Raw genomic sequence first — 14,478 nt, 5'->3', positions numbered from 1 at the left:
GGTTAAAGGTAGTTTTCATGGCCAACCTCAGTCTTTTAAGATTGAACATTAGTCTGGGGAGGCTGCGGTTTGTTTCTACTGCACAAGAGGTGTGATCAATGGGCATCATTCAAATGACTCCGTACGCAGTTGCCACGAGCGGGGCTGGTTGGTAAATTAGACTTTTACCAAAGCCCGGTCGGTAGAATCGCAAACACGTCCTTCTTCTGTATGAACTGTTCCAGGGCAAGTTTTTGTTCCGTTTTCAAAGAAAACTCGCCTTCATAATCTTCCAAAAACAGAAGCAACAGCGGCATCGATAGGTTGCGTGTGTACACAACTGCTGCTTCGCGTCACTTAAGTTTCGTTATCGTCACGTCACCGGCCTATAGCGTGCCAGGACTAGATTATGGCCGTTTCTGATTGGAGCCAAAGGTTCTGGCAGTAAACAGAGGAGATAGATCTGCTGGTTTCTAGCCTGAGCTGCCGTGCGAAATTCAAATTCCCCCGGAAGTTCATGCAGGGTTCACCCAGCCTAGGTTAAAGGTGAAGAGTCAATCTACCCTTACAGCTGGTCCTGTTTTGATACGGATTTGTGTTTTGATTTGTTTTCTATCATCCCTGGCAGGCTTGGAATTGCATCACTATAGGGACAAGGCCACTTGGCCTTCAGTTGGGCATGCTAGGCAGGGGGCACCAAGGTCACATGCCAATGGCATCAAGGTCAAACTTACCGTATATACAGCCTACATAAACAGAATGCATATGGGGACGGGACTACTTTAGTGACTACATTAACGCCTTCTGAAAACCACAGAGGAAAACACATGTGGGTGAGGGGAGTGGTTGAGCACTGCTCTCCCATGCCTTGAGCAAGGCACCTAACCCCTCACCAAAGATCGTATAGTTAGGAAGATGAATCATAAAGGGGGTTTTCAATGGAATGAAATGGTGCCCACTTCCGCCTCCTATCTGGGCGTGATCAGTGACGAGTAATCGGTTTAGACCAGTGTAGAAGCAGCAGAAGCAGTGTGCCGTTGATAACAGGTGGCCTGCGCAATTAGCGGAGACAGGTCAGGTCAGGAGGGACAGGTCGTGAACAAAGTTATTTTTCTATGTATTTATCACGCTGGAAAATACGATTTCAATGTGGGAATGTTAGAAAGACGTGTGCCTTGTAGAATATGGGTTCGTTACTTGCATTGCTGAATGTAGGGCTAAGGGAATGGTCATAATCCGAGATAAGGTTTATTTCTCCCGTTTGCCTCCTGTTTGCCTCCTAAATGGGAGTGGCACTACGTCACAGGGTAACCGGAATTGACCCTCATATGACTTGTCTCGCTTTATAAACCGTCTCTGCCCTCACTGCTCTACGATGGCAATGTCAATGGCATCAAGGTCAAAGTTAAAGCTGCAGTTGGCAAGTCTGGCAGATTGAGAGGGCCCTGTGGTCCCCGAACATTAAAGCAGCCCTAACACTGACATTACGTCAGTCAATATCAGATGTGTTCGTGTCAGAGATTTACCTAAGATGTCTGAGCTAAATATCAGGTGTGTTCGTGTCAGAGATTTACCTCAGAAGTCTGAACTGAATGTTAGACATTTGTCCTCCCATGTGGAAGTGGCTGTTGGAGAGGGGTGGGGGGTATTTTTGTGGTATTACAATGGAAGGTTTCAAGGGAAGTTCAACAGGGTAACCACGTACACACACACGTCTTTCTCACTCACTCTCGTGTGGTTTTGTGATTGTGTGTGTGTGTGTGTGTGTGTACTGTGAGAAACATCCTGTTTGTGATAGTGAACCTTATTTGAGGGTGGGCCGCGCAGGTCCTTAAAAAGTCTTAAAAAGTCTTAAAATCATTTCCCCTAAAAATAAGGCCTTAAAAACTATCACATTTTCTTAAATTGTATGCAGGCAATTTGTTCTGCCAGGTCAAATATTTTCGGTATGCGCTGTGTATGATTACTGTTTTGCCTTTTGGTGATGTGTTTTTTGGTGTTTCTTTGAAAAGTTTCCAGAGAAGTCAAACAGGCTAACCACTTTAACCAAGTCCACTCACACAGGTCTTTCTCACTCACTCTCTGTGGTTGTGTGTGTGTGTGTGTGTGTGTGTGTGTGTGGGTGGGTGTGGGTGTGTGGGTGGGTGTGTGTGTGGGTGCGTGCGTGCGTGTAGGCCCACACTGTGAGAAACATCCTGTTTGTGATGGTAAACCTTATTTGAGAGCTGATACAGGAGAGCCGCAGGTCCTTAAAAAGTCTTAAAAAGTCGTAAATCACCTTTTCTAAAAATAAGGCTTTAAAAGTATTAAATTGTCTTAAATTCAGATTGGATGGGTCTTAAATATGGTTTTAGTCCTGTCACCGTGGGGTGACAGTACTAAAACAATATTTAAGGTCAAAGGTCAAATATTCTCGGTATGCGCTGCGTTGTCTGTAGTTAGGTCAGAGTCTGTAGGTGCCTCTCATGTAAAGTTTATACGTCCTCCCTCGCTCCTCGGACCTCGATCCTCACTGATCTACATAAAGAATGATGGGGCTGATGGATTACTGAATGGGTCTACCAGGCCCAGGTCTGAAATATGTGTGTCTTCCAGGTGTGTGTGGTATGGCGTGGAGATGGCTGAGTGTGTGTGTGGGCTTGTTGCTGCTGGCGGAACATCCTAAAGGTGCTAAAGGTATGCTCTACTCACTGCACACACACACACACACACACACGGACACACACTCACTCACACACACAAACACACTCACAAACACATGTGCACACACTCACAAACACACGCACACAAACAAGCAGACATACACAAACACATGTGCACACACTCAAGCAGACACACACACACACACACACACACGCACATGCACACACTCACAAACACGTGTGCAAAGACAGTTTGATAATAGACCTCTGAAGTTGTCTAACTACAAAAAAGCTGTCATCTTTGAGATTGGGTATTTTGCGATTTTCCTTATGGGAAAATAACATAGTTAAACTCTCGCGGTGACGAGGAAGTCTGAAATGCAAACGTCCTCTACCTTCGAGTGGGCACTGTGATCTTCAGTACCTTAAGACGGCAAGCTTAGATTTTTGCTACCCCAGAGCTAACTTATAATGCATCTTGCCATAGGTAGTTAGCCTCAATTAACACCAGGATCTCCTTATAAGGGCAAAGATGGCAGCTCTGGTTCCTTTTTGTAGGTGAACTTCAGAGGTCTATAATTCGCCCCCACATTACCCACAAAGTCAGCATGAACTCGTTACCCACAACCCCCTTCAGCATGATCTCATTACCCACAATGCTTCAGTATGACCTCATTACCCATGATGGTTCAGTTCTGATGTGTTTGTCTTCATCAGGAGAAACTGAAGAAACTGAAGAGCCAGATAGTGAGTATAAGCCTGTGTGTGTGTGTGTGTGTGTGTGTGTGTGTGTGTGTTTGATTACTCTTTCTTGTGCTAATGCTGTGTGTGTGTGTGTGTGTGTGTGTTTGTGATTACTCTTTCTTGTGCTGATGCTGTGTGTGTGTGTGTGTGTGTGTGTGTGTGTGTGTTTGTGTCTGTTTAGCTGATGAGGAGTATAACACCTGTGTTGATCATGTGATCGTGCTTCCTTGCGTTGGCGCTGATGAAAGTGATAATGTGACCTGGAGTCGATGGGGGGCTCCGCCCTTGGATACGGCCGTTGCCGGGGTGGAGGTGAGGGGTGGAGCTCTGTGGTTCCTACCTGCTGACTCCTCCCACAGCGGTATCTACATTTGTAACAGCAGGTATGGACACACACACACACACACACACACACACACACTTCTTCTTCGTTTGTGCCTTTCGTTCACGCATAAACAGCGTTTTCGCCGCTGAATACAATTGTTTTCAAAAACTTTCGTTTCACATATGAATGTAAACTGAGGAAAACAAAGGAGAGCCGAGTTTTAGCCAATCAATGCGCCAAACGTGCCTTTCTAGGCAGCCAACGTTACAGTACGTGGCAGTACTTGCATTTGCACAAAAAGTGCAACCGATGTTTCCGTTTTCATTTGGCTGTGGGTGCATTCAGTAGCAGTGCCAAAATGTTGGTGCCAACGCTTTTATTTATTTATTTATTTTTTTAAAAGATTCTTTTTTTGAGCTTTTTATGCCTTTAATTGGACAGGACAGTAGAGAGTATGACAGGAAATGAGCAGGAGAGAGAGTAGGGGCGGGATCCGGAAAGGACCACGGGGCGGGAACCGAATCACTAACAAGAAGCTCGAGCCCACGTTAGCTAATCAGAATCCCAAAAATAGCAACAACATCAACAAATCACTTCCTCTGTTTCGTTTCAACTGTATTTGCAAATGCAAAAAATCTAAAAGTGTTGGCACCTGGCCCCGGCCGTGGCTGGCCGGGGCCAGGTGCCAACCCTTTTAGATTTTTTCCATTTGCAAATACAGTTGAAACGAAACAGAGGAAGTGATTTGTTGATGTTGTTGCTATTTTTGGGATTCTGATTAGCTAACGTGGGCTCGAGCTTCTTGTTAGTGTCCACTTTTCTAAAAACTGACAAGTGTGTACAGTGTTATTTCTGTAAAAGGAGGGAAAGAAATATTAGTTTATCAAAATACCCTGTGTACTGTATGTGTGAACGTAGCCCGAGTGTACGTTTATATTTTCTTAACGTCACACAGTAAAGAAGGTGGATGTTTACACTGTATATTATTTGGGTGTCTATATTTTTGGTTAGATATATTTCTTAGTTCTTTTCTTATGATTGGACATTCTAGATTTGGCAATGGTCAGATAGAGGTAGCCTATTTGTTATTTAATGGTGAATGATCTGATAAAGAAAGGGTCTATGTCTGTTATCATATAGTCTACAGTGCTGTTACTAAGAGATGAGCTTAATGTACAGTACATCTTCCTATCTTCCATAACCTGCCATTGGCAATGTACAGACATTCGACAGAGTTGTAAGAATTGTAAGAGATCCTTCTCATTACTAACGGATCAAAGTGTTTCCTGTCAGTAAAAATAACATTAGTAGGGAACAGTCTCACTCGCCACATAACAGCGCATTCCCCTGGGCCTGGAAATGACATGTTTCTGTCTCCATCTCATGGAGCATATCCTCACTGTAGAGAGAGAGAAGGAGAGTGCTGCGTTGGGTCAATTATAAGGATTAAAATCGGGTGCTCTTCGGAATGGACATAAATGAAATTGAAAAAACTGCGACTGTCCTGTATTAAAAACGCTGTGCTGTGTTGAAGGCAGTCAAAAAGTCCGAGGCACACCGATATAGTGAAAAAAGTTAAAAATCCTTTATTGCATTTGGATAAGCCTACGCGTTTCGACTCTACTGAGTCTTCCTCAGGGCAATCCCAGGGCAATCCCAATATCCTCACTGTAGTCTGGGAAATCTGATGGGGGCATGTATACTGCACAAGAGTAAGTATCGGTCTCACATATTTCTCTCTCTCTCACCCACACCCATATTCACACACACACGCACACACACACACACACACACACACACACACACACACACACACACACATACCCATATTCACTGACACACCCACACCCATATTCACTCTCACACACACTCTCATACACACTCATACACACACCCATACACATTCACACGTTTCTCTCACCCACACCCATACACACTCATACATTTAATAACAATAATAATAATACGTTTATATAGCGCATTTCTCAAACCCAAGGTCGCTGTACAAACAAAAACACAAGCAAATACACAATACAACAATGAAGATAAAATAGACAAACAAACAACACAACAAAGAGAAGCTAAGTGTACAGGGCTATGTGTTGGGTGTGGAGGAGAAGCTAAGTGTACTGGGCTATGTGTTGGGTGTGGAGGAGAAGCTAAGTGTACAGGGCTATGTGTTGGGTGTGGAGGAGAAGCTAAGTGTACAGGGCTATGTGTTGGGTGTGGAGGAGAAGCTAAGTGTACAGGGCTATGTGTTGGGTGTGGAGGAGAAGCTAAGTGTACAGGGCTATGTGTTGGGTGTGGAGGAGAAGGTAAGTGTACAGGGCTATGTGTTGGGTGTGGAGGAGAAGCTAAGTGTACAGGGCTATGTGCTGGGGAGGAGAAGCTAAGTGTACAGGGCTATGTGTTGGGTGTGGAGGAGAAGCTAAGTGTACAGGGCTATGTGTTGGGTGTGGAGGAGAAGCTAAGTGTACAGGGCTATGTGCTGGGGAGGAGAAGCTAAGTGTACAGGGCTATGTGTTGGGTGTGGAGGAGAAGCTAAGTGTACAGGGCTATGTGTTGAGTGTGGAGGAGAAGCTAAGTGTACAGGGCTATGTGTTGGGTGTGGAGGAGAAGCTAAGTGTACAGGGCTATGTGTTGGGTGTGGAGGAGAAGCTAAGTGTACAGGGCTATCTGTTGAGTGTGGAGGAGAAGCTAAGTGTACAGGGCTATGTGTTGGGTGTGGAGGAGAAGCTAAGTGTACAGGGCTATGTGTTGGGTGTGGAGGAGAAGCTAAGTGTACAGGGCTATCTGTTGAGTGTGGAGGAGAAGCTAAGTGTACAGGGCTATGTGTTGGGGGAGGAGAAGCTAAGTGTACAGGGCTGTGTGCTGGGTGTGGAGGAGAAGCTAAGTGTACAGGGCTATCTGTTGAGTGTGGAGGAGAAGCTAAGTGTACAGGGCTATGTGTTGGGGGAGGAGAAGCTAAGTGTACAGGGCTGTGTGCTGGGTGTGGAGGAGAAGTGATCATTGAACAGAAAGGTCTTGAGATGTGCTTTGAAGAAAGGCAGAGATGGACAGTCCCAAAGAGGATGGGGGCGGGAGTTCCAGAGTGTGGGCCATGGCACCAAAGGACCAGCCACTCAGGGTGGAGAGTCTGGTGTGGAGAGAGTCAAACGGTTATGGTCAGAGTCTGGTGCGGGGGATAGATGGTACAGTAGGTTATGGTCAGAGTCTGGTGTGGAGAGAGTCAAACGGTTATGGTCAGAGTCTGGTGCGGGGGATAGACAGTAGGTTATGGTCAGAGTCTGGTGCGGGGGATAGACAGTAGGTTATGGTCAGAGCCTGGTGCGGGGGATAGACAGTACAGTAGGTTATGGTCAGAGTCTGGTGCGGGGGATAGACAGTAGGTTATGGTCAGAGTCTGGTGTGGGGGATAGACAGTACAGTAGGTTATGGTCAGAGTCTGGTGCGGGGGATAGACAGTACAGTAGGTTATGGTCAGAGCCTGGTGCGGGGGATAGACAGTACAGTAGGTTATGGTCAGAGTCTGGTGCGGGGGATAGACAGTACAGTAGGTTATGGTCAGAGTCTGGTGTGGAGAGAGTCAACCGGTTATGGTCAGAGCCTGGTGCGGGGGATAGACAGTACAGTAGGTTATGGTCAGAGTCTGGTGCGGGGGATGGACAGTACAGTAGGTTATGGTCAGAGTCTGGTGCGGGGGATGGACAGTACAGTAGGTTATGGTCAGAGTCTGGTGCGGGGGATAGACAGTAGGTTATGGTCAGAGTCTGGTGCGGGGGATAGACAGTACAGTAGGTTATGGTCAGAGTCTGGTGCGGGGGATAGACAGTACAGTAGGTTATGGTCAGAGTCTGGTGCGGGGGATAGACAGTAGGTTATGGTCAGAGTCTGGTGCGGGGGATAGACAGTACAGTAGGTTATGGTCAGAGTCTGGTGCGGGGGATAGACAGTAGAGTCTGGTGCGGGGGATAGACAGTAGAGTCTGGTGCGGGGGATAGACAGTACAGTAGGTTATGGTCAGAGTCTGGTGCGGGGGATAGACAGTACAGTAGGTTATGGTCAGAGTCTGGTGCGGGGGATAGACAGTACAGTAGGTTATGGTCAGAGTCTGGTGTGGGGGATGGCCAGTAGGTTATGGTCAGAGTCTGGTGCGAGGGATAGACAGTACAGTAGGTTATGGTCAGAGTCTGGTGCGGGGGATAGACAGTACAGTAGGTTATGGTCAGAGTCTGGTGCGGGGGATAGACAGTACAGTAGGTTATGGTCAGAGTCTGGTGCGGGGGATGGCCAGTACAGTAGGTTATGGTCAGAGTCTGGTGTGGAGAGAGTCAAACGGTTATGGTCAGAGTCTGGTGCTGGGGATAGACAGTACAGTAGGTTATGGTCAGAGTCTGGTGCGGGGGATAGACAGTACAGTAGGTTATGGTCAGAGTCTGGTGCGGGGGATAGACAGTAGGTTATGGTCAGAGTCTGGTGTGGGGGATAGACAGTACAGTAGGTTATGGTCAGAGTCTGGTGCGGGGGATTTACAGTACAGTAGGTTATGGTCAGAGTCTGGTGCGGGGGATAGACAGTACAGTAGGTTATGGTCAGAGTCTGGTGCGGGGGATAGACAGTACAGTAGGTTATGGTCAGAGTCTGGTGCGGGGGATAGACAGTACAGTAGGTTATGGTCAGAGTCTGGTGCGGGGGATAGACAGTACAGTAGGTTATGGTCAGAGTCTGGTGCGGGGGATAGACAGTAGGTTATGGTCAGAGTCTGGTGTGGGGGATAGACAGTACAGTAGGTTATGGTCAGAGTCTGGTGCGGGGGATAGACAGCACAGTAGGTTATGGTCAGAGTCTGGTGCGGGGGATAGACAGTACAGTAGGTTATGGTCAGAGTCTGGTGCGGGGGATAGACAGTAGGTTATGGTGCGGGGGATAGACAGTACAGTAGGTTATGGTCAGAGTCTGGTGCGGGGGATAGACAGTAGGTTATGGTGCGGGGGATAGACAGTACAGTAGGTTATGGTCAGAGTCTGGTGCGGGGGATAGACAGTACAGTAGGTTATGGTCAGAGTCTGGTGCGGGGGATAGACAGTACAGTAGGTTATGGTCAGAGTCTGGTGCGGGGGATGGCCAGTAGGTTATGGTCAGAGTCTGGTGCGGGGGATAGACAGTACAGTAGGTTATGGTCAGAGTCTGGTGCGGGGGATAGACAGTACAGTAGGTTATGGTCAGAGTCTGGTGCGGGGGATAGACAGTAGGTTATGGTCAGAGTCTGGTGCGGGGGATAGACAGTAGGTTATGGTCAGAGTCTGGTGCGGGGGATAGACAGTACAGTAGGTTATGGTCAGAGTCTGGTGTGGGGGATAGACAGTAGGTTATGGTGCGGGGGATAGACAGTACAGTAGGTTATGGTCAGAGTCTGGTGCGGGGGATAGACAGTACAGTAGGTTATGGTCAGAGTCTGGTGCGGGGGATAGACAGTACAGTAGGTTATGGTCAGAGTCTGGTGCGGGGGATAGACAGTACAGTAGGTTATGGTCAGAGTCTGGTGCGGGGGATAGACAGTACAGTAGGTTATGGTCAGAGTCTGGTGCGGGGGATGGCCAGCACAGTAGGTTATGGTGAGAGGATCTGAGTGAGCGGGAAGGAGTGTAAGGGGTCAAGAGGTCGCGGATGTGGGGGGAGCAAGGTTGTGCAGGGCTTTGAAGGTGAATAGTAGTACTTTGTATTTGATCCGGGACGGAACTGGTAGCCAGTGGAGTTGATGGAGAATGGGGTTGATATGTGCTGATCGATTGGTATGGGCAAAGAAACTGGCTCTAGAGTTTTGAATGTATTGCAATCTGTGAAGGGATTTAGCAGGGAGACCATGAACAAGTGAGTTGCAGTAATCAAGTAATCGGGACATTTCTCTCTCTCTCTCTCTCTCTCTCTCTCTCTCTCTCTCTCTCTCTCAACCACACCCACCTCTCTCAACTCAACTCAAATCAAATCAAATCAAATGGTGCTTTATTAACATGAATGGGTAAAGCCATTGTTGCCAAAGATAGAAAGATACAGTTATAACATGTCAATAATCACAATTCTCACTTTACATTGATATCGGTGATGAGATCCAATCAAATAATGAAAGGAATAATAATAATAATAATAATCTCTCTCACACCACACCCACATTTTTCTCTCTCTCTCTCACTCTCTCTGCCCCACACATACTCTCTCTCACACACACACATACACACACTTCTCTCTCTCTCGCCAACACCCACATCTCTGTGTTTCTCTGCATGCTACATCATGCCCATATTTACCACCTGTGTTGGAATGTAAACATTCCTGTAGACCGTAGGGCAGGCCTATTCAACTAGCGGCCCGCGGGCCAGATGTGGCCCGCTTCAAATTTCCAGTGGCCCGCGTGTCTCGTCATGAGAATGAACTCGCTTTGATGGGTGTGCATAGATCTTCATATGATTGGCGAGTAGCGCACTGTCGGCCCGCCCCTATTGGCCAGACTAATTCTTCCAGTTATCTTCACTCAGAGAACACAGCACATCACTACACAAACTGACATTTCCAAATGTGTAACTAGTTTTAAATGTTATCATTAAATGTTGATTAAATCACGATTTCTTACCGCCAAAGATTTTAAACCTCGAGCGTGCGCAAATCAAAAATGTTACAATCATACCCGGTCTCCGTTCCTCCGAGCCCTCGGGAAAGTTAGTGAAGGAGCTGTGGTTTGTAAAGAATTGCCTCTTGACTTTATATTCCTTCTTTACAGCGATGGATTCATTGCACAATAAACATGAAAGTCTCGTACTTGTTGCAGAGGGTAAAATGAACGATTCTCGTTGTCAGTTAGACGTTTCTTTAGACAGAGCCATCTTCACTCCACTCGTGGGAATGTTATTGTTTGTGATTTGCGCAGGCTCGAAGTTTAGAATCTTTGGCGGTAAGAAATCGTGAAATAGATAAAAAGAGGCAGAGCTGGCATTACTTTTTCTTTAAATTCAATGCTAAGTAGGCCTATATTTGAGAGATTGGCGCTGTAGGCTACTGTGTGTGTTTGAAACACTTATGAGCCTAATTATCTTGAAGTAGGCTAGTTAAATCAACACTGCAATTTTTCCCACTGATGCATGATATGGCAGCTATCAGACATCAGGTATGAAATACTATGGTTAGCCTGGGTGTTTTCAAATACTTGTATAGTTTGTGTGGCAGCCTATCACCTGTCTGAGAAGATATTTTTTATGGATATGGATAATAGGCTATGTTCTTAGTTTCTGTGCCAGTGTATAAAATTCAATTGAATTTCACTGAATTTTACTCTGCTTTTATCAAATATTGTTGGATACAATTATTTTGCGGCGTCTTATTTTATGCGGCCCCTGAAAACCCAGTGATTTTTCCATTCGGCCCTCTTGGTACTGAAGTTGAATAGCCCTGCCGTAGGGCCTTGGATGACCACATTTCTTTTGTATGTTGGCCTCCAGGGTCCATGCCAACCCATCCCATATCCAAAAAGCAGAAATTAAGCATTGTAATCGCTGGAATAACCTTTCATTTTTCATTACAGTTTTAGCACCATTTTTGCTAAGTAAATTACATGTAATTTATCCATTTTGCACCAAAGCTATGGAACACCCTGCCTCTGTACATCAAATAGCCAAGTTCTGTACATTTCTTTTAAAAAAAAAGACCTGAAAACGTACCTGTATATGAGAGCTTTTAGTTAACTCACTTTTATCTTGTAGCCTATTTCATCACATTATTTAACATTCTGCTCTAAAATTATCTATAAATAATTTAAATCTGTGATGTTTTATTTATTTCTTGTTTTATTATTATTATTATTATTATTATTTCTCTATTATTGTGTTTGATTTATGAAAGGTATGAAAGGTTCTATGCAAACAAAGCTTATTGTTCGTGTTATAGTTATTATTTTTTCTAATTGAAATCATGCATGTTAAGTTGATCATTTGACCGTTATTGGACTAGAGCCATTTTATCATGAAATTGACCACCATGTCAGGTTTATGATGTTTTGGAGTGTGATCATGTCCTAAATGCTGTGGATAAATTCAAAAGACGTAGCCTAGAAATCAAGACGCCCCTAGCGGCAGCACATGTAGTTTGGCTGGCGGGGCAGTCTAGGCACGATCCATAGAGCCAGGGAGCTGAGAGTTGGAAAATCAAGCGATCCAATCACAGCGTGTATAAAGTCGGTGGGCGGGCTTAACATGATGGTGACTGAAATGCGACCAGAAGTTGAGACGGTAACGCATCCTGCTAATTGAAAACAAGCAGATGATTCGTTTAGCGTTATCCTATTGCGTGGAGAGGGAAGGTTACGCAGCCTGATACTTGAAAACAAGATGATTCGTTTAGCATTATCCTATTGCGGAGATGGAATTTGAAAGACAACTGCTTATCCCACCCCTCCGATTGAGCCCTGACTACGGTGAGTTCCCAGACCCTACATCTTGATGTGGGTCTGGCTCGTCAGGCTACAAAAGACGTTTAGTTTGGATTAAATGTTTTAATTGGAAAAGGCATCTGTTTCACAGAACGACTCTTGTGCAATAGTTCACACCTGGGTTTACGTTTGTATGTCTGTAATGTGTATGCAGGTGTGTGTATGTACATGTGAGTGAGTGTGTGTGTGTGTGTGTGTGTGTGTTTACAGTGGTGCTGATCTATGGCATGCAAAGTTGTATGTGGGCAGTGGTGTGTGTCCTAAGTACAACTTTGACGATGACCTGAAGCTGGATTATCCTGGTCGTCTGAGATGCCGTGGACAAGACCACATCTTCAGCTACGCTGCTAACCTACGCATCACCTGGTTAAAGGTAGGCTAGGCTAACTGCTAAGCTAGTCTCAATCTACAGTAATTTCCCGCATATAAGCCACATTGTGTATAAGTCGCAGGACAGTGTTTCATGCTAGTTAAAAGAAACAAAACCATATTAACTGCCCCCCTGTAATAACCTCATAGCGGAAGAAATTTTGCAAAATCAATGTATAAGCCGCGGCTAATAGTCGGGAAATTACAGGTAGTCAAAATCCCACTTTATGTAGCGCAATGTTCGATTGACGTCTATGGCCTCTCTGCATAATGAAGGATTTTGACACACACACCCCGGCACACACACACACTTTTGATGAAGCATCTTGCTCCGCATTAAAAAAAATTCCATCTTGCTCCGCATTAAAGGGATATTCCGCCATTTTCAGAATTAAGCTAATTTTCCACCTCCCCTTGAGCAAAGTAATTGATATTTACCTTTTTCCTGTTCATCCAGCCGTTCTGTGAGTCTGGCGATACAACTTTTAGCTTCAGCCTAGCATAGATTATTTAGATCATTAGCATCTCGCCTGCTAGCCTCACGTTTAAAAGTGACCAAGATTTCCGGTAATTATCCCATTTCTAAAGTTAGAAAGTGCAATAAGACAAACTGAAAAGGAAACCTGCCGATTTTCTAGGCTGATTTGACATGGAACTACACTCTCATCTGGCGTAATAATCAAGGAAAGTTGCAAACGTTCCATGGGCGCAGTGATATCACGCAGCACCTGAAAATAGTCCCCATAGGCAGCAAGCAGTAATGCGTGATATCACGTTGTGTTGTTTATTCTCTGGTGTTGTTTACTCCCTGGTGTCACTGGTGTTGTTTACTCCCTGGTGTTGTTTACTCCCTGGTGTTGTTTACTCCACTGGTGTTGGATCACTGTGTGTTCTGGTGCATTAAACCCTGATGTTACACTGATGTCTCTGTTTTTTTTTTTTTTTTCAAACATAATGCCTTGCCTTTTTATTTGATATTTGTATTTATCTGTGTGTGTGTGTGTGTGTGTGTGTGTGTGTGTGTGTGTGTGTGTGTGTGTGTGTGTGTGTGTGTGTGTGTGTGTGTGTGTGTGTGTGTGTGTGTGGTAGGACTGTACACCTTTGAACAAGTCTGAGAAGATCCTGCCGTTCCCATGGGTGACGGTTCGTGACAAAGGGGACTACACCTGCCTGCTCCACTTCAGCCTGGATGGACACAACTACACCTCAGCCAGCACCTACCGGGTCTCCATCTACGGTAAACCCAGACAACAGATCAACTACACCCTAAACTACACCCTTAACCCAGACAACAGATAAACTACACCCTAAACTACACCCTTAACCCAGACAACAGATAAACTACACCCTAAACTACACCCTTAACCCAGACAACAGATAAACTACACCTTACAGTACACCCTAAACTACACCCTTAACCCAGACAACAGATCAACTACACCCTAAACTACACCCTTAACCCAGACAGATAAACTACACCCTTAACCCAGACAACAGATAAACTACACCTTACAGTACACTCTAAACTGCACCCTTAACCCAGACAACAGATCAACTACACCCTAAACTACACCCTTAACCCAGACAACAGATAGACTACACTCTAAACTACACCCTACAGTACACCCTAAACTACACCCTTAACCCAGACAACAGATCAACTACACCCTAAACTACACCCTTAACCTAGACAACAGATAAACTACACCCTAAACTACACCCTTAACCCAGACAACAGATAAACTACACCCTGAACAAACCCTACACCAGGGGTCGGCAATAGGCGGCCCGCGGGCCAGATGCGGCCCGCAAGCAAAAAACATCTGGCCCGTGAGATCTTTTGAACCAGAGAATGAAAAAAAAAAAAAAACTTTTTAAAAATCGGACTGCCAGTCTCAAACATGCTCTTTATTTTGAAACGTAACTTTCCAGAACAGAAGAAT

The 14,478-nt window shown here is 45.4% G+C and overlaps 1 protein-coding gene across 1 annotated transcript in view; it reads left to right on the top strand.

Moving 5' to 3' along the window:
• The first annotated feature begins 2,528 nt into the window (after positions 1 to 2,528).
• LOC134072356 (interleukin-1 receptor type 1-like) overlaps positions 2,529 to 14,478 on the top strand; it is a 27,976-nt gene continuing 16,026 nt past the window's right edge. The window contains exons 1-5 of the mRNA XM_062528989.1: positions 2,529 to 2,655; positions 3,339 to 3,368; positions 3,547 to 3,748; positions 12,377 to 12,539; positions 13,625 to 13,772. Coding sequence (XP_062384973.1) covers positions 2,532 to 2,655; positions 3,339 to 3,368; positions 3,547 to 3,748; positions 12,377 to 12,539; positions 13,625 to 13,772 — 667 coding nt within the window. The 5' untranslated portion in view covers positions 2,529 to 2,531. The remainder of the gene's footprint in view (positions 2,656 to 3,338; positions 3,369 to 3,546; positions 3,749 to 12,376; positions 12,540 to 13,624; positions 13,773 to 14,478) is intronic.

This window comes from Sardina pilchardus, chromosome 24, assembly GCF_963854185.1.
Source record: "Sardina pilchardus chromosome 24, fSarPil1.1, whole genome shotgun sequence".
NCBI classification, from domain to species: Eukaryota; Metazoa; Chordata; class Actinopteri; order Clupeiformes; family Clupeidae; genus Sardina; species Sardina pilchardus.
The sequence above is the reverse complement of the archived record's forward strand: the minus strand, read 5'-3'. Positions and strand labels throughout refer to the sequence as shown.